This window comes from Oncorhynchus mykiss, chromosome 22 (genome assembly GCF_057628025.1).
Source record: "Oncorhynchus mykiss isolate SJ-2025 chromosome 22, ASM5762802v1, whole genome shotgun sequence".
NCBI classification, from domain to species: Eukaryota; Metazoa; Chordata; class Actinopteri; order Salmoniformes; family Salmonidae; genus Oncorhynchus; species Oncorhynchus mykiss.
The window spans coordinates 13,763,308-13,787,563 of NC_143043.1; the positions used below are offsets into that span (position 1 = coordinate 13,763,308).

Consider the following 24,256-nt stretch of genomic DNA (forward strand, 5'->3'; position numbering starts at 1 on the left):
CTTTTTTTCTAGGAGTGTAGTACATACCATTACACAGCAGTTACTACTTAATACTCAAATGTTTTACTATTTTCTTGGGAAACTGAATTATCATAAAACCTACTGTATGTGTTACCTTTAATCTCTTCCCTCTATGACAAGAGGCACAATTACCTTGTTCACGGGAGATGTCAGGCTTATACCAGAACTTGGAAGTGTCCTGAACAAACTTTACATTCAGCCTGGTCTCGGGACTCCCGTCTAAGAGAAGAAAGAACGAGTTGTGTTGAAACCATGTGTAGATTTAACCAAAATCATTTAGCCATTTCACCATGTGAATAGAGGTATGTTTATATGATACTTTGTAAATGCTGCATGTCACATTACATTGAATCAAGTCCAAAGTCTCAGTAGTCTTATTTATTTATTTTTACCTTTATTTAACCAGGTTAGACTCGTTGAGATAAAAATACATTTTTCAAGAAAGACCTGGACGAAGACAGCAGCAGTGATGCTTCGTGAGGGTCATCCTGACGAAGACCAGATAATCCAATCTACATATCAACTCGACTTCCAAACAGGACATTAACAGCTCCTTATTGTGTAGAGATTAGCGAATCTGCGCTATTAGCAAGTTAGCTCCTAGCGTCAACCCTCGCAAACACGCCAGTATCTTTACCTCTCACAAAAACACAGGTATCTGTATCTGTGACCATATTAGTAGTTGCTGTTTTAACTCGTCTCCCAGTATACTCCAGAATGGAGCTTTGAAACCACTGCAGATGCAGAAATGGCTGCCAACCAAGGCTCTGGGCCGGATGCCAGTTCTATCTGAACCTAGCATCTGGGACTGGCTGGGCTGCCTGGGAGATGCATTCATTCCTTCATCTGCTCTGCAATGTGTTTACGGAGAAAGTAAGTGTGTCCAACTTATGAACCGCCTGCTCAGCTAAAACCATGCAAGTATGACCGCATTCACTTTACTTCACTATACTTATGCTGGCTCTACTCACTTCGTCTGCTTTCACAGAAACATGTGTGTATGAAAACAGATGTATGTACATTGTACTTATATAGTTGGGTACTAGCGCAATTATAGTTTAGGTATGCATTGTTACATATGCACTGGCAAAGAATATACCCGTTTGCGGCTTCATAAGCAATGTATTTGTAAAATAAATATATACACTACCGTTCAAAAGTTTGTGGTCACTTAGAAATGTCCTTGTTTTAGAAAGAAAAGCACATTTTTTGTCCATTAAAATAAAATAAAAATGATCAGAAATTCAGTGTAGACATTGTTAATGTTGTAATGCTCCAGATACTCAACTAGCCTAAAGGAGAGTTTAATTGCTTCTTTAATCAGCACAACCCGTTTTCAGTTCTGGAATGATAATTGCAAAATAGTTTTCTAATGATCAATTAGCCTTTTAAAATGATACACTTGGATGGGCTAACAGAACGTGACATTGGAACACATGATGATTGATGATAATAGGTCTCTGTACGCCTATGTAGATATTACATTAAAAACCTGCCGTTTCCAGCTACAATAGTCATTTACAACATTAACAATGTCTACACTGTATTTCTGACCAATTTGATGTTATTTTAATGTTTTTTTTATGTTGCTTTTCTTTCAAAAACAAGGACATTTCTAAGTGACCCCTTTTGACCGGTAGTGTAAATTGTGGCTAAATACATATCACACGCTTACCCTATAAATATAGTTACTGAGAAGGTAAAATCAGCTTATTAAGTTGTTATTATCATGCAGTTTCACATTAATGAACCGCTTTAAAGAATATACAGTGCCCTCCGTAATTGTTGGGACAGTGAAACGTTTTATCTTCTTTTAGCTCTATTCTCCAAAAGTTTGGATTTGAAATCAAACAATGACTATCAGGTTAAAGTGCAGACTGTCAGCTTTAATTTGAGGGTATATCGGGTGAACCGTTTAGAAATTACAGCACTTTTTGTACATAGTTCCCCCATTTTAAGGGAGCAAAAGTATTGGGACATTTAAGTATTTGGTCCCATATTCATAGCACACAATCATTTATTACATCAAGCGTGTGACTCTACAAATTTGTTGGATGCATTTGCTGTTTGTTTTGGTTGTGTTTCAGATGATTTTGTGCCCAATAGAAATACTCAACTTTTTACTACTTTAATACACATACACAGTACCAGTCAAAAGTTTGGACACACCTACTGATTCAAGGGTTTTTCTAAATTTGTACTCTTTTCAACATTGTAGAATAATAGTGAAGACTTCCAAACTCTGAAATAACACATATGGAATTATGTAGTAACCAAAAAAGTGTTAAACAAATCAAAATATATTTTAGATTCATCAAAGAAGCTGCCCTTTGCCTTGATGACAGCTTTGCACACTCCTGGGATTCTCTCAACCAGCTTCCGCTGGAATGATTTTCCAACAGTCTTGAAGTACTTCCTGCATACGCTGAGCACTAGTTGACTGCTTTAACTTCACTATGCGGTCCAACTCATCCCAAACCATCTCAATTGGGTTGAGGTCAGGTGATTGTGGAGGCCAGGTCATCTGATGCAGCACTCCACCCTCCTTCTTGGTCAAATAGCCCTTACACAGCCTGGAGGTGTGTTGGGTCATTGTCCTGTTGAAAAACGAATGATAGTCCCACTAAACGCAAACCAGATGGGATGGCATTTCGCTACAGAACGCTGTGGTTGCCATGCTGGTTAAGTGTGCCTTGAATTCTAAATAAATCACAGACAGTGTCACCAGCAAAGCACCCCCACACCATCACACCTCCTTCTCCATGCTTCACATATAGAACCACACTTGCAGAGATCATCCGTTCACCTACTCTGCATCTCACAAAGACAAGGCGTTTGGAACCAAAAATATCAAATTTGGACTCATCAGACCAAAGGACAGATTTCCATCGGTCTAATGTCCATTGCTCGTGTTTCTTGGCCTAAGGAAGTCTCTTCTTCTTACTGGTGTCATTTAGTAGTGGTTTCTTTGTAGCAATTCAACCATGAAGGCCTGATTCACACAGTCTCATCTGAACAGCTGATGTTGAGATGTGTTTGTTGAACTCTGTGAAGCATTATTTGGGCTGTAATTTCTGAGGGTGTTAACTCTTCTTTTCCTGTGGCGATCCTCATGAGAGCCAATTTCATCACAGCGTGTGATGCTTTTTGCATCTGCACTTGAAGAAACCTTCAAAGTTCTTGACATTTTCCAGATTGGCTGACCTTCACATCTTAAAGTAATGATGGACGGTCGTTTATCTTTGCTTATTTGAGCTGTTCTTAACATAATATGGACTTGGTCTTTTACCAAATAGGGTTACGTTCTGTATACCACCCCTACTTTGTCACAACACAACTGATTGGCTCAAATGCATTTAGAAGGAAAGAAATTCCACAAATTAACTTTTAACAAGGCACACCTGTTAATTGAAATGCATTCCAGGTGACTACCTCATGAAGCTGGTTGGGAGAATGCCAAGAGTGTGCAAAACTGTCATCAAGGCAAAGGGTGGCTACTTTGAAGAATCTCAAATATAACACAATTTGATTTGTTTTACACTTTTTGGTTACTACATGATTCCATATGTTTTGTTTCATAGTTTTGATGTCTGCACTATTATTCTACAATGTAGAAAATAGTACAAATAAATAAAAACCCTGGAATGAGTAGGTGTGTCCAAACCTTTGACTGGTACTGTAGGTGAATTTGTCCCAATACTTTTGGGGGGGACTACGTACAAAAAGTGGTGTAATTTCTAAACGGTTAGCCCAATATGGATGAAAATGCCCTCAAATGAAAGCTGTCAGTCTGCACTTTAACCTCATAGTCATTGCTTGATTTCAAATCCAAACTTTTGGAGTATAGAGTCAAAAGAAGAAACAAATGCCTTACTGTCCCAATAATTATGGAGGGCACTGTATCATCCTTGAGAATACACTGATCTTCACTTCCTGTTTCGCTGGGGATGTCAGTGCTAGTTGGGGTGCTCTTTGCTACAGAAGTAGCTAAGTTTTAAGGGGGTTTTCAAGGTGGTCTTACCAGACATGTTAAACTTGGAGAAGTCGGGCAGTGTTTGAAAGTAGCTGGTGCTGGGTGTGCTCCCTCCACTCGACATAGGTGAGGACATTTTTCCGTTCAGCGTCCCGTAAGAGAGCCCCCCGTTGGGCCTCTCCCCGCTCGACATGCGCCTCTTCTCTGGCAGCTGGGGTTGAGCCTGCGCCGGGGGGGCCGGGCTGCCCTGCCTTAGCCCCATCATCATCCCCCCGTCCAGGTAGCCCGCAGGGGAGAGGGGGAAGGAGGGCGTGGAGGGTGGGTGGTATCCTGAGGAGCTGCTCTGTCGGGACAGGGTGCCGTGCCTCTCGTCCGGGGTGGTGTAGCCGCTACTATGCAACATAGGGTGTCGGTCCAGACTCGGACTGCATTGTGACATCTGGCCGAGGGACGGGTGGTGGTCCAGCACCGGACTATTACCACTGCCCTGCTGGTGGGTGAGGGACGGCTGTCGACTCAGCACCGGACTGCTCTGGATAGGCTGGCTGTAGGTGAGGGAGGGCTGGCGGCTGAGCACGGGGCTGCCCTGGGAGGCCTGCGTCAGGGATGGTTGTCGGCTCAGGACAGGGCTCCTCTGGGGCATGGAGGGCTGTCGACTCAGCACTGGGCTGGACTGTGTCCCCTTGGACACACACGGGTTATAGTGGTGGCGGCCCAACACAGGACTTCCCGCCATTACCATCCCAGGGATCCCAAACTCCACAAAGCCATTGGCAGGAGAGGGCTGGTGGCCCATGACAGGGCTGCCGTGATTGGTGGGCTGGTGCCGATGTTGGAGAGAGGGGCTGTTGTCGTGATGCAGTGTGTGGAGACTTCCTGATCCTGGCGAGGGGTGGACAGCCAAAGAGCTTTCCCGGGGGGATACCTCCGGCTGGGCCTGGGGAGGGCTGGGGTCGGTGGAGATGTAGCTCCCCATGAGGCCATTGGGACCTAGGTAGGAGGGCGTGGTGGTTGGGGAGCACAGGTAGGACAGGTTGGCTGAGTTGGAGCTCAGGTAGGAGGGGGTAGGGGTACCCTGGGCTTGAAGGAAGGGAGATGGGGTTCCCAGGGCCTGGAGGTAGGGCTTGGGAGTAGCGACAGAGGTGGGAGTGGGGGTGGGGGACGCGCCCTCAGAAGGCTGTGAACGGAAGCCGGAGTCACTGGCCGCTTGCGAGGGGATGTTTCCACTGCTGTCAGCCAATTGGTGCTCTCTGAGGGAGAAAGAGAGATAAAGACACTCAAACACAGTGTATGGAAAGAAGTCCACAGTAGAATGAACTAAATGCAGTATTAACACCTATGGATCCCTTGCTATCTGTAAACATGTAGTATATTTCAGGAATACTGGTTCCTTACCAATGTCATGTATGTGTATGTTTAATGTCATTTAATACACACTCATTGACCAATTTATTAGGTACACCCATGAAGTACAGTTTGGATCCCCCACTGCCTCCAGAACAGCCTGAATACTTTGGGGAATGGAAACATTGCTCAATTGGTTTAAAGGGAGCTAACGTGTGCCAGGAAAACATACTCCACACAATTACACTACCGCCACCAGCCTGTCGCATTGACACCAGGCATGATATGGCCATGGCCTCATGCTGCTTACGCCAAATCCTGATTCTCCCATCAGCATGACGCAACAGGAACCGGGATTTGTCAGACCAGGCAATGTTTTTCCACCCTTAATAGTCCACTTTTTGTGATTGCGAGAAAACTTGAGCAAATTCTTCTTGTTTTTAGCTGAAAGGAGTATGACTGGGTTTTTTTGCCCACAGGACTGCCGCTGACTGGATGTTTTTTGTTTGTCGCACCATTCTCGGTAACCCCTAGACACTGCCGTGAGTGAAAAGCCCAGGAGGCCGGTCGTTTCTGAGATACTGGAACCGGTGCACCTGGCACCAACGTTCATCGTCGCTTAGGTCACAAGTTTTGCCCATTCTAACATTCAATCGAACAGTAAAGGAATGCCTCGTTGCCGGTCTGACTGCGTTATATAGCAAGCCAGTGCCACGTGACTCACTGTCTGTAGGAGCGAACCATTTTCGTGAACGAGCGTACCTAATAAATTGGTAATTGAGTGTATGTATTAATGTTGTTTGCTTCGTACTCACCCCTCTGAGCTGTGGATTGGGCTGCTGCTAGACAGTGGGGGGTTGAATGTCGGGGCAGGGTCAGTGGTCGTCTGTCTGGCCAAGATCTCTTTTGGAGGGCTGAGGGTCACAGGTGACCCTGGTGGTCCCCCGCCGGCCACCGCTGATCTGGCCACCGACTCCACGTAGCTCCGCGGCTCTGAAGAGATACAGACTTGGCCATTAAGTGTGATTTCATTTCAGTGTGTACTGTCGTGAAGGTGACGTTGTCTTCACAGGATGGCTGCACTTTCCCCCTAAACAGTGACAATTCTGTTCTTGTGAACATGCCATTATCTATCAAATGTGTTTTCTTCACTGAATTCAGGATTAGTGAGTTGTTTGGATATCAAGATTTACTGTACTTTGGGTATACACTGAAATATTATTGACATATCATTACTGACATATTATGTCTTTAATATAATATTTCAACTCCTACAAATGGGACTACAGAGTTAAGAGTTAAGCAGTCCAGAGAACCTACAAAGCAACAATAGGCTTTAGGCTGTCGTTAAATTATTCCTCCTTCATTGAAATGATCATATTCAAGTCATCAGCTGCAGCCCATCAACCAAACTGCAGCATCTTCACCGTTTCCCCATCAGGAGCTTGTCAACAGTGTGTTCGTCAAACAGACCTGCTTGTATGTACTCAGAGACATGTTCTATTGCCCCCTCGACATTCCAATGAGGTCCACAAGAGCCTATCAAAAGCACAGTCTGCTAGATCTGAAACCCACGCTAGACAAGAATCTTCTGGAGGGAACAGTATTGCCCACAATAATGACTCCATGGAACATACAGTGACTGAATGGAGCAAGAGGGATGGTGACCATAACAGCAACGAGCAAACACAATACGGAACAAAGAAATGGAGAAAAAGTGCAACGTTGTAAGGAATTGTAAAGTCTCAATTGTGAAGTAACACCTGAAATGGGTGGAGGACATTTGGATGGGAGAAGAGGGAGAAAAAGAGTGAGGCTCTGTGGTTGTCTATGACAAGGGTTCTCTGGGGAAGTAAAAAAACAATGCTTGATGATTGGGCGATGTTCTTACCTTCCTCGCCCTCACTATTGTCAGCGTCTGAGGCGCCGTGACGGACCGAATTCAAAGAAAAAAAGTGAAACAAAGAGTCAAGAACAAGAAGAGAGAGATAAAGGGAGGGAAAGGAAGGAATGAGAAGGGAGGAAGAGGATGAGAAGTAGTGTAAGGTAGCCAGAGAAGGGAGGGGAGGAAAAGAGGTTCATGGGAGAAAGAAAGAAGACAAAGTATGATGATGTGATCGATGGTGTAGAGAGGGAAGACAATTTGTCAAAGTTATATTCAAGCATCTGTAGTTTAACTGTGTGTGTGTGTGTGTGTGTGTGTGTGTGTGTGTGTGTATAAGTCAGCGCTGGAATAGTCAGCGCAGAAGGAACTACTGAGCAGTGGGGTCCACATTTCGTGAGCCAAGTCAAACATCCCTCCGAGAGCCCAAGCACCTCATCCAGTAATGAGATATTATTGCTCCTGCCTCCGCTAGAACCAAACACTCCATAAAGGCTTAGAGGAGACAATAAAAAAGAGCGCATGTTCAAAGGAGTCATTTGTTGAAATTATATTTCTGGGGGCTCTCTCACATTTAGCCTGTCGGCTGTGTAAATATGGGACTCATCGCTTTGAAGACTGGATTAACATGCAACTCTATGAAGGTGAGCCATAAATCAAGCTTTCATTCACATTCCTAGGTCACTAAAATCAACCCCAATATAACCACATATGATACAAAAACACTGCTCAATTTACAAGCACTGGTGATCTCACTGGTGAACTGTTTCACAGAAAATGTATCTCAAGCTAAAGCTAGGTTGCTATGCTAGCCTTTCGAGCCCTCAATGGAATGGTGCTAGCTAGCCACGCGCTCTAGATTTAGCCCTATGCTAACAATCGTTGAGGCCTCAAGGGAGTAGCACTATGCTAGTAGATGCTATGTTTACATTTTAGCACTATGCTGCACTATATATACAAAAGTATGTGGACACCTCTTCAAATTAATGTATTCAGCTATTTCAGCTACTTATTGTATTCAGCTATTTCAGCCACACATGCAATCTCCATATACAAACATTGGCAGTAGAATGGCCTTACTGAAGAGCTCAGTGGCTTTCAACATGGCTCCAACAAGTCAGTTCATAAAATTTCTGCTCTGCTAGAGCTGCCCCGATCAAATGTAAGTGCTGTTATTGTGAAGTGGAAACGTCTAGGAGCAACAACGTCTCCGTCGCGAAGTGGTATACCACACAAGCTCAGAGGATGGGACCACTGAAGTGCGTAGCGCATAAAAATAATTTGTCCTCGGTTGCAACACTACCTACTGAGACCCAAACTGCCTCTGGAAGCAAGGGAGGATGCCAGGAGAACGCTACCTGCCCCAAAGCATAGAGGAGGAATATTTGTTTTCCTGGCATCCCCCAAACACAGATTTCTCCGTCGGAATGCCAGATAGTGAAGCGTGATTCATCACTCTAGAGAACCCATTGTCAATACTCCAGAGTCTAATGGCAGCAAGGTTTACACCACTCCAGCCGACACTTGGGATTGCACATGGTGATCTTAGGCTTGTGTGTGGCGGCTCGGCCATGGAAACCCATTTCATGAAGCTCCCGACGAAGAGTTCTTGTGCTGACGTTGCTTCCAGAGGCAGTTTAGAATTCGGTGGTTCAGGCTAGATGATTCTGTGCTTCCAACTTTGTGGCAAAAGTTTGGGGAAATCCCTTTCCTGTTTCAGCATGACAATGCCCCCGTGCACAAAACACTGGATTAACTTGACTGGCCTGCACAGAACCCTGACCTCAACCCCATCAAACACCTTTGGATGAATTGAAACGCCCACTGCGAGGCGTTTTTTTGTTAAACTTTATTTAACTATGCAAGTTAGTTGAGAACAAATTCTAATTTACAATGACTGCCTACCGGGGAACAGTGGGTTAACTGCCTTGTTCAGGTGCAGAACGACAGATTTTTTTTTACCTTGTCAACTCAGGGACTCGATCCAGCAATCTTTCAGTTACTGGCTCAACGCTCTAACCACTAGGCTACCTGCCACCTCAACATCAGTGCTCGACCTCACTAATGTTTGTGGCTGAATGTAAGCAAAGCATCCGCAGCAATGTACCAACATTTAGGGGAAAGCCTTCCCAGAAGAAAGGTAGCGGTTATAGCAGCAAAGGGGGGACCAATTACATATTAATGCCCATGATTTTGGAATGAGATGTTTGACGAAGCAGGTGTCCACATACTTTTGGTCATGTAGCATATGTATGTAGCACAATATTATCAGAAAAAAATCATTATTCTTATACATGCGTTGGATAAAGTGTCTGCTAAATGGCATATATATTATTAGTATACACTGAAAAAATATGTAAACAAAACAATTTCAAAGATTTTACGAGTTCATATATGGAAATCAGTAAATTCACTGGGCCCTAATCTCTGGATTTCACGACTGGAACTATGCATCTGTTGGTCACAGATACCTTAAAAAAAAGGTTGGTCAGAAAACCAGTCAGTATCTGGTGTGACCACCATTTGCCTCATGTAGCGCAACACATCTCCTTCGCATAGAGTTGATCAGGCTGTTGATTGTGGCCTGTGGAACTGGAACACGCTGGCGTACGCATAGATCCAGAGCATCCCAAAAATGCTCAATGGATGACATGTTTAGTGAGTATGCAAGCCATGGAAGAACTGGGACATTTTCAGCTTCCAGGAGTTGTGTACAGATCCTTGCATTATCATGCTGAAACATGGCGTGGATGAATGGTACGACAATGTGCCTCAGGATCTCGTCACGGTATCTCTGTGCATTGAAATTGTAATCGATAATACGCAATCCCGTTCGCTGCCGTAGCTTATGCCTGCCCATACCATAACCCCACCCCACCATGGGGGCACTTTGTTCACAACGCTGACATCAGCAAACCGCTCACCCACAAGCTGTCTGCCATGTACAGTTGAAACCGGGATTAATCCGTGAAGAGTGGCCGTCGAAGGTGAGTATTTGCCCACTGAAGTTGGTTATGACGCCGAACTGCAGTCATGTCATTAGCTTCCCTGAGATGGTTTCTGACAGTTTGTGCAGAAATTTGTTGGTTGCGCAAACCGACGTTGGAGGCGGCTTATGGTAGAGAAATTAACATGAAATTCTTTGGCAACAGCTCTGGTGGACATTCCAGCAATCAGCATGCCAATTGCATGCTCCCTCAAAATATCATTCATCTGTGGCATTGTGTTGTGTGACAAAACTTCACATTTTAGAGTGGACTTTTATGTCCCCAGCACTGTGTAATGATCATGCAGTTTAATCAGCTTTTTACTATGCCACACCTGTCAGGTGGATGGATTATCTTGGCAAAAATAAATGCTCGCTAATAGACATAAACACATTTGTGCAGAACTGTCACGGCTGGCTGAAGGACTGGACCAAGGTGCAGCATGGTAAGCGTACATTTTTACTTTATTTAAAAATGACGCTGACAAAACGAAGAAGAAAAAAACAACCGTGAAGCTTTGGGCTATGTGCCCTGAACAACTACAAAGTTAACTTCTCACAAAACAGGTGGGGGGAAAAGGGTACCTAAGTATGGTTCTCAATCAGAGACAACGATAGACAGCTGCCTCTGATTGAGAACCATACCAGGCCAAGACATAGAAATACAAAAACATAGAAAAAAGGACATAGAATGCCCACCCTAGTCACACCCTGGCCTAACCAAAATAGAGAATGAAAAGCCTCTCTATGGCCAGGGAGTGACAACAACATTCAAGAGAAATCAGCTTTTTGTGCGTATGGAACATTTTGGGGATATTTATTTCAACACTTTACATGTTGCATTTATATATTTTTTTTACAATTTGTATATTTAAGTACATTTACACATACCCAGAATTTTACTTGGTGATATGGTGCTGCTAGCAAAAAACTACATATTGAGACAGACTACAGACAGACAAATTTACACAAAGTTTACATACAATAAACTAGATGAAGTGAACATAGATTATGCTAACATGCTAGAGGCTACATTATGCTATGCTTACAGGCTCTTCAAGCCCATGAGTGAAGCACAATGGCTAACAGGCTAAGGAGTGCTTGCTCACCTGAGCCACTCTGGTTGAGGTGGATCTCAGCTGGGTTGTGGGGTTTGAGGCCCAGGGCAGAGAGAGGGGTCTTCATCAGGCCTGGAGGGGAACGAGCTTGGCCTAGCAGGAAAAGAGCACAACATGACTTAGCATTTAGCATGCTTCACTACAACAGTCTTAGCAGCAAACACCTGTGCTGTTCATGTTGTAACTGTGTATGTGTGTGTGTGTGTGTGTGTGTGTGTGTGTGTGTGTGTGTGTGTGTGTGTGTGTGTGTTAGCTGGTTTGGGTCTATGTAAGGTATGTAACGGTGACTAACCCCATTCCGTACAAATTTGCGCCACCGCAGCATTCAAACGAGGCTGCAATGAAAACTAATGGGACTGTAGCAAATGTATTGGCATCAAAATCTGGGGTGTGAACTAAGTTTTGATTCAGCGTTGATTTTCATGGGAATGGACTAATAGTATTTGAGAAAAGACTAACAAAAAACAGATCCCTCTGACGCGGTACGTTACATTGTGACGTGTCACTACGTAATGTACAACTCATTCGGTGGAACTCATTCGGTGTCGTACAGCCTCTTTCCACCAGGTGTAGCCCTTCTCTAGCTATATTGTTTCATTTACATTTTAGAGGTGATAAGTTGGACAAATTGGGTGACAAAAGCAGTTTCCCCACACAACATATCTCCCCCCTTTCACTATCACGCAGTAGGTTTCGCTTCCCCACCCGCCATTTTTAAAAAGACCAGACGGATTGCGTTTTTCAATCATGCAGAGACGGGCAGCATGGAGGTCTCGTCATTGATTTTGCTAGAAAGGGGAGAAATTGCGCTTTACAATGGATTCATGTCACAGTTGACCTGGAAGTATTACGTTTTTGGGGCGGTAAAACAAGGTAAATTGTACGGAATAGCGCAATGTTCAAAAGTGTGTTAGTTACCGTTACATGTATTCAATTGATAGGGCAATTTTTTTATTCCTGAATTCCAAGGCAGGTTGTTCATTGCTGCACATGTTCTATGCCTCATAAATAGGACTGACTGACATGTGTAGCATGGAAACATTAAGGAATGTTTTCCGGGACCTAGAATAACACTAGTCCAAGAAGAAAAAACATGCTCAACAGAGAATATTGTTGGAAAGTTATTTTTTGTCCAGAACTAGGCTTAATCTGGGTCCGGAAACCAAATGTGTGTGTATACATATGGTACATACAGATGCTGAGCTGTCAAGACATCATAACAACAGAATGTGACACAGTGACACACGACAACATGGGTGATATCATGACGGACACAGCTAGATGTGGGAGGGGTGTGTCCATGCCTCATGCTCTGTGGGAGGACCATGCAGGTGACGTATCACACTGTGACCAGCCTCTGAGCGACACGGTCACAACAAACATGGCAGGATATAAGCAAAGGTGTGCCATGCACACAAATGTAAATAACAACAGTAACTCACTGACATATGTAGAAAAGACAAGCCTTATGTGGCTTAACAAATAAAGATGCTTGGGAGAAGTCAGTGAGTAGCAAAACAACAAAGTGATGTTAAAAGGAATACACACATGACAACAGTCACATGGAGAGCAGTACCTTTGGAGAGTGAGGCTTAGTTATTTTGAAATATTTGTATATGCGCATGTGTGTTTGTGTGCGCGTGCGTGTGTGTGTGCGCGTGCGCGCGTGTGTGTGTGTGTGAATTAGCGTGGGTGAATACGTGTGTTTCCTTTATATGAGTAATTTAGTGTGGATCTCAAGTCTATAAGGGGCTCTTGTGTCTTAAGAGGTACTGCTCTCCAGAGGCATGCTGGGTAAAGCCGTGCGGGGGGGGGGGGCTATGATAGGCAGAAGGGGAGAGCTGGGGGTAACTTCAGGGTCGCTGAGCCTGGGCCAAGATGGCCAATGTGGTCAACAGTGGGACTAGGGACGTGCATCATCCTCCACTTACCAAAGAATCCCAATCAATTCTTTGTTCTGTGTGGCAACCTAAATGCCTTACAATGTGGTGGATCGTGTTGGGCAAATGCGTTTCATGGGAGGACACTCTAAAGGTCTAGAACTGAGAGGGGTCTGTGGATGTGCCGATGATAGGGATCTGGGTAACCCTAAGCGCTGGTCCATCAGCTTTCCATACCCCGAATTGTAACATTACCAATGTGATGGTATGTGATGATTCCAAACTGATACAAGGCCAGGCTTGCAGGGCAACAGTCAACGACACCACTAGCTCCATAGAAAGAAAACCAACACCTCCTGTCTCGCAGTAATGTTTAGGGTTAGGGGCTAGAACGGCAGAGATAGACAGGGACAGACATACCCAGGGCTCCACCAGTCTATCTAAGTATCTGTTTCAGTTTCTATTCAAGACATTATGTGTAAAATGAAGTTGAAGCATATTGAAAGTGGGATGCATACTTGAGTAGTAGCATACTACTAGTAGATCCCTAAATGCTGGTAGATGCATGTAAGTGGATGCATACTTGACTAGAATCTTCTTACATGGACAGAGATATCATAAATCGTCATGGTTTAGTCAGGAAAAATAAGTACTCACTGCATACCCGCTTTGCATGGAGTATTTTGTTTTTTGGGGGGGGGTGTAACACCTTTGAGGGCGGTAAAAATGCTATGGACTTTTTATGGGGTGTTTTTAGGGCTTTGCCCAGGGGGAGATGAGGTAACTCGTAGCGCTGGCAACTGACATGGTATTTGAAGGGATAGTTCACTCCATAATTTGTCAAGCGCTTGAAACCACAACTCACGCTATTGTTTCTGTGTGTAGATCCAGCTCAATGCCTTAACCCAAATGAATGTGGAAGATAGGCACCGAATAAAATCCAAAAATTAAACAGTGCCCATCTTTCATATGAAATACGTGCCTACTAAATGCATCAGAAGACTGGTGGGATCCCAGGATATGTTGATCTGTAGATGGCAGCACATTCTCTAAACCCACTGAATTACTGACTGGAAGGCAGGAGAGAAGTGTGATTCTTGTCTGATAGGATGACTCAGACTTTTCTATGAGCCGACACAATTGCAAACAGTGTGGCCTCTCAGACAGTGTGGCCTCTGCAGTTATTAGGATCTATCCTGCACTTCCTACAAATCTGTCTGAATGGGTTTGAAGTGGATTTTGTCATGTGGGAAATGTAGTTTATTGCCCTACATCTAAATGGGGTAGAATACTCGGGATTAGGAGATGTAGTCTATTATTTTTTTTGAGAAGAAGAAGAAGAAGAAGAAGAAAAATGTTATGGTCCAAGAATTAAAACCAACCAGACAGCGCTAGACTAATGCCACCATGACTTTATTGACCATAATATCAGTTGTATAGTTTCTACACTCTGAACCTGTACATGCCTGAATAAAACATGGTATTCTCATGTCCTATAATATCCTAGAGAGTTAAACTTTTGAGGTTTTCTCGATCAAGTCACATGGTAATGTAACTCCTGGTTAATTATTCCTTTAAATAACATCCTACTCCCTTCTTGGATAAATGTATTTAAATATGATTTATGGTAAAAGCCTATATTCCCCTGAGTTCCACAGCGCCTACAGCCAGCCAGAGGGGAGACTTACACAGGTTGAAGTAAGGGGTTTGCGGCGAGATGGGGAAGGCAGGGGTTTGGGGGAACACCTCACCACCAACAGTGGGCGTGGGGCTGACGGAGCCACCTTCCAACTCCTCAAAGGCCTCTCTGTAGCTGTGCATGTGTCTCTGATGGAAGAGAAGACAAGGAAACACACACATTCACGCACACGCATACACACCCAATATGTTAGTATTCATTATGGTCATCCTAATCATATATCATCCTATGTGAGACACACTAGAGAAGGTTGAGGCTGTGGGCAGAGCATTCTACCTCTTTGGGCCGCCCCCCAGGATTCAGATTTAAGGTGTTGACGAACTCCGGCGAGACACAGCGAATGGGGGAGCGGACTGGGGGTTCGTAAGAGAAGTTTTCGTCGTGGCCATTGTGGCATTGTCCTTCGCTGGTGGTGCGTTGACGGGGCAGGGCCAATGTCTCGTCCAATGACATCCCATGGGACTGGACACCTGTACAGATCAAACAGGGGTCACATTTTGTCAGAACAGTGTTTTGTAAAAAAAAAAGAGAAAAAAAATATCATGCTGTATCAGTATCATGCTCTTTGAAACACAATTTTTCACTTCAAACCAGCAATGTCTTGCACAGCCTTTAAATCCACAGAAACATCAGAATAAGGAAACAGTCACAAAGTGTTCAAAAGTGAACAGTAAGAAATGGCAAAGCTGAACTTTCAACATGCTACTTGATGTTGAACACTCTAACCAGAACTTTTCTCATTAAAATCAGGCACTCTGGATTGTTTGGAGGGGAACAGTAGGGATCAATGTTCTTGTTGAATGTCACTAGATTATCAGGAACTCGCAGGTACATCAGTGAAACAGTCTAAATTTGTAATTATTGTTATCTGGGTAATACTTTGTGGCGGTAGCTAATGTTTTGGATGAACCTCAAAAGGCCCAGTAAACTCATTAGTTGGTTTGGAGGGAAAGAGAGGAAGCTGCCACTGCCAGTGTAAGACAAAAAGGATTTGCGTAAGATTATTTGAATGTGTTAGTTACTGCATGGAAACTTGTTTTTGTTCATTGGTAGTCAGAGACTTTGGGTAAATGTAAGCAAACTACACATTGGTTTTGTATCGTAGCCAGCCTTTCTTAAAAATATGTTTAACTTTTACCCTAGGTTCTTCAATTTTAAGGTAAAATTTGGAGGGTCATTGAAAATTGTGCATAAACACTTATTTTTTGCTTTTTCATGCAGGTTTTATGCAATGTACTCTGTAGCTAGCGCTGACTGTCTGCAAAAACAAACTATTCATCTGATTCATGGATTCTCCAGGCCTGAAGTTCTGACATACCCTCCCAAAGATGGAAAAGCATGCAAACACACCCTAGTTCGAGAGCCGAACGTTATGGAAACAGTGAAAAATATTTACGAGCCCTAGCTCAGCCTCTTTTGGCAGGATAAACCTGGGGGGGCGAGTTAGAGATAGCATTAGCATGCAGCTGCGGGAAACTAAGAGGCTAACAGCTACTGTCAGAATGGAGATGGCCTCTTTGGTCACACAAGAGTCAGACATGCCTTATGTGTTTACTCCAAATAATATCCATGACTGTGAAGAAGTATATCCATATTCCACAACCGTTAAACTGAACATAAAAACTACAGAGAGATTTTGGAGGGAAAAAGTGGTATTAAAGGAGAGCAGTCTTCTAAGAGGTTAACTAACTTCCTGTCTGTCTAGTACACAACAGTGTATATACTGTATATCAACAGAAATCTAGTGTCACTAAGTGTGCTTTGTTGGATCCCGATTTACAGCATAACAAAACAGTATCATGACAAGATCCAAGTATAGGCCTAAAACGCCAAACCTGCACGCATGCCATTCATATGCCCATCTTTTTACGTTCTTGATTTGCCTCCAATGGAGCTGCTTCAGTCATGTCACATGTCTAGGCTGTGCTCTATTTTGATTTGTGGATCGAAGAGGGGCATTGTTGGATAAATCCTAAGCGCTGGCACGTGAATGGCAATGGGCCTGGGATACAGCAAAACAGATGGACCCAGGATGCACTGCTCTACAGCGGAGCCTGTCAAACACTGTATCGTTGCCCTGGAGATGGCTAATAGCTTCCAGCTGTTACAGCAGAGATTCCATGGACTGACATATCTGGGGAATTGTTTTGTTCCCCCCCTTGTTTTTCAAGCATATAAACACAAATATATATATATTTTTTACATACTATAGGAAATTTTATGAGGAAGGGGCTATCGCTCTCTTCCTCTCCATCTATCGCTCCAGTGAGGGACTATTTTATGGTGCGGAAGGGTTATCTGGGGGGAAATTCATCGGAATTCCCTTCAAAGAAATGTACTGATTGGAAACAGATCTACGTATGTATATAAATACCCAAATAGAGTGTTTTTTTTCCCCAGTAGACCAGGTCTGACCCCATTCTAAACGGTCTACACCGGGAATGTCCGGTCTACTCATGCTCCATCTTTGCTCCAAGGCCTGAGTTGTTGGAAGTGAAGCCATGTTAATAGAATGGATGTCATTGTGGTCATTCATTACAGTCCTTGGACTTCAAGGACTACTCTGGCTTTTGGGAGTACAGTGCAGTCTGGACATCATTCCAGGCCCCTGACAGAACAATACAGTCTGCGTCCTTGTCTATCTCTCCCAACGGACAGATAAGGCCTTCAGAATATTTCAAAAAGGCAATCTTCCCCCTAGATTTAGTGCCCTTTGTCTGCGATGATAATGTTAAAAACAGAAAGGGGAAAAGAGCAGCCTTGAAAGAGGCCAGTGTCTCCTGGCCTTGGGTATTGTTCCCTGGCTTTGGCAAACAATATCTTGTGACATACACTCCGCTGCGAGTCCGCACAGAGCCATCTTTGTGCTTCCTCATCTCGTTCTTGTAAAACTTAAACATTAACTCAAATGCAATTTTTGGGTTGGGTCGATTCCTTAACCTTAAAAAATAAATATCAAACTGTCCTCTCCATCAATCACAGATGAAGGACGGTGTATTGGAAAAACTGGACATTAGAGGACATTGTTTGTTCTATGACATAGCGAGAGAGACAATCAGAGGGAAGGAGTGAGGAAAAGAGAGCAAGGGAAAGACTGAAAAAAAATAGATAGATAATGAGAAAGAAAGAGAGTAAGGTAGAAACGGAAAGAAAGGGCATAAACAGGAAGCAACAAATGCAAACAGCAAACTCAAACTGGCAGGCAGTGCCATGGATAGATACTCAGAAAGGTTAGTTTTGAAGAGGAGTCAGTGACAGGGGAAACAGGGAAGGAGAGGAGGAGGGGAACGAACCAGAGAGGGAGAGGGAGCGACGGTGCTCAGACTGGCCTCGCATTCTGGCTGAGTACTCTGGGTAGGTAGAGTAGGGGCATGATTGGAGTCGGCAGGAGAAAGAGGAGGAGGAGGATGAAGATGAAGAGGAGAGAGAATGATGGAGAGATAATGAGATCGTCCACAGAAAGGGAAAAATAAATGAAGAAAATACGTTATTTGCTAGTTTATGAAAAAAAAAATCTAAATCATAATCGCTTACAGAACAATGGAAATGTCAAACATCTATGATAAACAATGACTAAGAAATATCAGAAATAAGAACCAAGTGGACATGTCACATATGTTTCGGTGGACAGCTGCCTGTACATGTGGACAAAGTGGGCTTGTATCTCCTGACAACCACAAGATGTGATAAGGAAAGTCTACTATCAGTTGCCTTGAGCTGTCCAGAGAAGCAAAGTGGTTGTGTGACAAGTAACTAACAAGGACAGAAGGATCTCCCTGCTCGCTTATATTATTCCTGCTTTTTATTCTTCCTGCTTGTTTTTCTTTTATTTCCTTTATGTAGTTGTTTGACTGTAAAGTGCCTTGCATTTTTTTATGCACTTTATTTAAATGATATTTTAATTGATTTGTCTATAAAATCCCAATAACAGCACTTTCGCTGTCTGGCCATAATGGGGTTTCACGGAAACTAATTTCAGAACCAAGAAGATGCATTTACCCATTACTGTGAGAGTATCTTTCTTGGACTTGTTTTCAGAGATGTCCCTTCACAGCTTGGCAATGTGATTCTGTACCACTACTTTTTGATTTATGACAGGTTTCCACACTGCGGACCTGTGTGTTCGGTTACACCAGCGAACTTCCTCCATTGGAGACAGCTCATAACTGATGAGCAGGCTGTCACGAGATAAGATGCACTGAAATTGTGCAGTTTGGAAAGCTTGTCATTTGGCAATAACTGCTGCGGTATATATGGTACTGCAGGTTGACGCAGGCTTGATTTGAAAGGTAAATGGATTGTTCTCCAGGAAAAGGGTTGGCCACCAATACACGTGCCGAAGAAGTGCATTAAAATGGTTTCATGATCTCACTGACAGTGTAACCTTGTCAACGTGTGCTTGTTGGCATACTTTTGCCCCACTTGTCATAAAAATGTTTGTGTGGCCTTATTAAGAGCCATTTGCCCTGTAAAGTCCTTCTAGCTTCACATAACAAGCTATCCTCCTATTGGACAAAAGCTTAGTTCTCTTAGCACTATTTACATGAAAAACAACATTATTTTACCAGGGTGCTAGATGCTTTAAGCAATGAACCATATGTACTAGTAGGTGTGTCCTCCATCTTGGGAGCAGTCAGTTCTAGGAAGCCTCAGTGCTTCATACAGTGTAGTGCAGGGTCTTACGGGGGATCCTCGAGCTGAGGCACTGTGTGTACAATGGCTTCATTGTGACCTCACAGGGCTCATATCAACGCCAACGCAGCCCATCATAAGGGCAGAGATTTGAGCCAGGAAAAGTCAAGCCCGGCTCACAATGGATTTTCTGAGGATTTCATTTGTTACTCCGGGGGTTTTACAGTTCCATGTTGTACTGAGAGATGGTGTCTGTGTGGGCTGTTCATCTCTTTGTGCAGTAAACAAACTTGTTAAAAAAACTAAGTTTAGGAAAGAAAATGTAATAAATGCTCTGTTTTGGGAGAAAACTATCAAGATGTTCTCTGTTTGAACTTCATTCATATTCATTACAGCTTTTTGTTTCTTTTTTAACATCCTAATATATCCTCGACTTGAGAATAACCTTCCTGTTTCCTTTGTATATTAAATCACACCTATATGCCAATGACAACACATGAGATCTGCAGTCTTACCTGCCACGCGCTGGGCTACTAAACCCTCCACGTTGAATACTTCATCAGGCTCGGCATCTCTCAGCTGGGGCAATGAGGAGATGGCACTGAGACTCTGCTGGAGCTCTGGGGACAGGGACGAGGTCATTGTGCTGGGGGGGTACGTGTTAATGGGCTTCAGCTGCAGCTGGCCAACGGTAGTGGGGACCTGGGTGGGAGAACTGGTCCAGGTTTCCCCTTGGCTGGAAGGTTCAGTGAGGAAGCCAGGGACGGAGACTACAGTGGGACCAGGCTGGTAGATGGCTGTGGGTCTCTGGACGGCAGAGGGCTCTGGTGACGTGGACAGCTGGATGGGGGAGGAACTCAGCGGGACCTTGGCAAGGCGAGGCGCATGGCTTCCCGAGATAGCTGAGTCGGCCTGGTAGGAGGGTCTGGCCTGGGTCTGGGAGAAGGATGGTTGCATGGTCACCACCACCCCATTATCCCCTGGCGGAGCGCTCAGGGACTTGGGCACCTGCCCCAAAGGACAGCCTGGGTCCAGGTCTAGCATCAGCAGGTTGAGGGCCTCAATGGACTGCTCAATCTCCTGCTGCGAGGCAGTCTGGTGGTGGGGGAACTGTGGCAGGCTGTGGTGGCTTTGTAGAGGCATGGAGGGTGGAAAAGGGCCAAAATGGACGCCGTCCATCACCGGCTCCTCTGGGACGCCATATTGCTGCCACACGTTGAGCCCCCGTTGGACGGCATCACGACTACTGGTGGTACGTGCTGGAGCTCTGGGGAGGGGTTTCTGCTCTGCACCGAACGACTGCGAGCGATACAGGTTCCCGTTTTGGCTGAAAATGTAATCGCTCGCCGGGGGGATGGACTCGCCTGTCCCATCCTGAGCTGAGGATAGGCTTCGCACCAATGTGACGGGAACCTGAGCGGCCACATCCTGTGAGCGTATGGCGACATTGATGACAGCATTTTCCGGGGGGATGCTCCTCTCCAGATAGGTAACCTCGTGCTGCCCATTGATGACCGTCTCAGCCTGATAGTAGAGGTCTGCCGGTGTAGCTCTCCCTTCCAGGGACGACAGGGTGCCCAGGCTATCCATGCTGTTGCCCTCCTGGCTGGTAGGCAGTGCCACCTCGTCATCCAGAATATCCGTTTCCCTGTCCATTCTGCTGTTGTTGCCGTTCACGTGAACTTGGGCCGGCACCAGGTGAAGTATTCCTCCTCCTCCTCCTCCTCCTCCTCCTCCTCCTCCTCCTCCTCCTAGTCCTATACTTGTCCCTCCACCTGATGGGGAGGACAGGTAGCCCTGGCGGTGCATGGGGCCCTCCAGGCCGCTGAGCAGCTGCTCCAGCTCCTGCTTCTCCTGGGGACTGATGGGCTGGACAGCCGGGACCGTGCCCGAGTCTGCGACCTTTTCCTGGGTCGCTGGTGGCTGGATCACTGCGAGGGCTGCTTGGGGTACTTGTGCTGCTGCTGCCGGGGCTGGCTCATCGGTGCGGTCAGTCTTGATAGAGGCGGTGGAGTTGCCAGAGTCGCTGCTCACCGACAGAGCTTGGTCGATTGTGGGAAGGACCTGGTCGACGGCAGGTAGGACGTGTTCGGTGGCGGCAGGCGAGAGGCCGTTGGCAGTGACCGAGCCCTCGATGGACTCCTTCTTGCGAACTTTAGCGTAGAGACTGCCGTCGAGAGGGCCCTGTGTGTGTATGACGTCTGGAGAGAGAAAGAGACGGAAAGAGGGTGTTTACAAAGAGGGAAACAACACTGTACAGTATCTTATGTACAATGGTCATCATTCAATTAATGTGAATCAAGATGAAGAGCCAGTACACACAAAAATGTCATCATTCAATGTATATCATTCAAAGGTTTGTGGACATTTGGTACAGCGAATATCATTACTTTTCAGCAACACAGACCTGTAATACCGATAAAGCAACTAAATCCAGTATAATTGAGAAAGCGAGAAAGGGAAAGAGCAGGGAAGGGACAAAAGAGAAGTAGGTGGGGAAAGTGTAATTTGTCAGTGTGCAGGCGATGCCAAAACAGCCACAGTTAAACTGAATACTGGCACACTTCTGCCTATTTTACCAGCCTCTCTCTGACAGGAAATGAGAATGGGGCTGTGGCATGCGCTGTGGAAAATAGGATGAAATCACAGAAGCCTGGCTTGCACTTTCTCAAGCCAATCACCGCCACCTGAAACGCATTGGAAATGAGTTTGTGTTTGTATACAGAGTATGTTATGTATTATCTATGTTAATGCACATCACCCGGTTCTGATGAAAAAAAACTGGCATGCTGACGATTGAGGTATTTTACAGAATGAGCTCAGAGAAAAGCAATGGATCATTGGTACATCATCCAGGAACACACAACTACACTTAAACATTAACGGATGCACACACACACACACACACACACACACACACACACACACACACACACACACACACACACACACACACGGCAGCCCCACCCCCTGTCCAGGGGACCTCCCAAGGTAGAGGGAGCCCCATCCAGAAGCACTGAGTCATCGTGGAAAAACTGCCTCACTAAGTAAGTAAGTCCTGAAGGCCTTTCCTGCCCCCTAGGAATAGAAGCAAAACATTTCCTACCACAGACAAAAAACGCAGAGAAAGACACACAACTCTAAATCACACGTACGCCATTCACTATTGTGCAAATGTGGACAAACACATACTGTACATGCACAAATGCACGCAATGCACACACACACACACACAAGTGCAGACACACACACACAGACACGCCCTACACTATTCCCATTGATTCCTTATGGTCAGGTCAATGTCACAATACATCAGTGAAGGGGATGACCACCTAAAACTACCAGTGGCAAACTGCTCTTCACAATGCCCACAGCAGCTGGCTCTATGCAGCATGACATTTAAACTGCCCTGCCATGCAAGCTCACATTGGGAACCACAACGCCAACAGTGCCATACAAAGATTCATATTTAGTCTCTCTTGGAGGAAGACAATGGAAGTTCAATGAATAATGCTTCTTATTACAACATATCATTAAAAAGCAGCACATTTCAGCATTCCAGCCTCCATCAGAGGGCATGAAGTGAGCATCGACATAACGTTATATCTGATTAAGCTTCTAGCTCCTCACCCCACACAGTTCCCATGAAGCTTTACAGGCTGGCGAGACAGCAAAGCCTGTATGGGTGAAACAGCAGTGTGTGTGTAGGTGTGTGTGTGTGTGTTGTGTGAGACAGTGTGCATAGGTTTTCTGAGATATCTCCTGATATACAAATCAGATTGTACATCTGGAAACAGCAGTGCACAAACAGAGCATGCCATTCTAAAAAAAAAAACAGTGCGAACATCACAAGCCTTCAGAAAACCTTCTGTGAATGGTTCTCTGTGAATTCCATAGAAGTCCATAGACCGGCTCTGTTGTTGTTGTTCAGCTGATCTATGAGGTTCTGTAACGTTTCCTTTAAGAGATCTAGTGTAAGATTATCCTATTCCCAATCGTAACCTTAAACATGAGGAAACATCTGACCCTGTTTCAGTGGATAAGTGCAACTTCTACCTACTCTTGTGACGTGACCTTTGACCTTGTGTCCCCTGAAGCCACTTCCTGCCAGATGCTACAGGTCACCTGGTGAGGACCATAATGCCCTGGTTTGACCTTTGAACCTGTCTCTGTGGGTTGACCCACCCTTCTCTGCAGGGTTGCCCATAAATCACTGCAAGGTCATACTTTTTCCCTCTATTATACCAGACAAAGGGCTCTAGTTTAACAAACCTAACGTAATGGTCAATCTAAGCGCAGTCGGTAATGCAATAGGTTCAGGGGTGAGTGAGACATCTTTGATATTTTCACTATCACAGTTATCGGCACACTTGCTGGCGTTGGAGTGAAAGGGCTGGGTTTTGATGAATAAACAAGTTATGAGTGTGTGCAGGCTTGGCCCCTCGCTGGCCAATCAGAACGTGCTCCATGGCAAAATACTGTACGTGGTTGCTTCAGGTTGTGTGTATTTACAGACTTTTATAAATTGCCTTTGAATCAACTTAAATTCCAATGTTGTAGTTTGTTAAATGGCTTACAGAAATGAAATAACAAAATGTAGACCTATCCCATCTTTGCTAAATAGGTTAAACGTAAAACCATTTAGTCCACATTGTAAGTAATTGCATGTCTTCACACTGATATAGGGCTTGGCCTTTAGCATGGACATGCCAAACATGGTC

The 24,256-nt window shown here is 44.7% G+C and overlaps 1 protein-coding gene across 40 annotated transcripts in view; it reads right to left on the reverse strand.

Moving 5' to 3' along the window:
- Positions 1-24,256, reverse strand: part of tns1b (tensin 1b) — a 278,602-nt gene that overhangs the window by 13,711 nt on the left and 240,635 nt on the right. For 25 of the 40 annotated variants that reach the window (XM_090215522.1, XM_090215519.1, XM_090215523.1 and 22 more), the window contains 7 exons: positions 20,051-21,736; positions 15,180-15,373; positions 14,893-15,031; positions 11,316-11,417; positions 6,154-6,331; positions 4,043-5,244; positions 154-240 (listed from right to left, as the gene is read on the reverse strand). In XM_090215522.1, the coding sequence (XP_090071648.1) occupies positions 154-240; positions 4,043-5,244; positions 6,154-6,331; positions 11,316-11,417; positions 14,893-15,031; positions 15,180-15,373; positions 20,051-21,736 (3,588 nt within the window). Of the gene's footprint in view, positions 1-153; positions 241-4,042; positions 5,245-6,153; positions 6,332-11,315; positions 11,418-14,892; positions 15,032-15,179; positions 15,374-18,196; positions 18,254-20,050; positions 21,737-24,256 lie in introns of all 40 variants that reach the window. The other 15 variants (XM_090215533.1, XM_090215527.1, XM_090215539.1 and 12 more) reach the window with 2 other exon arrangements.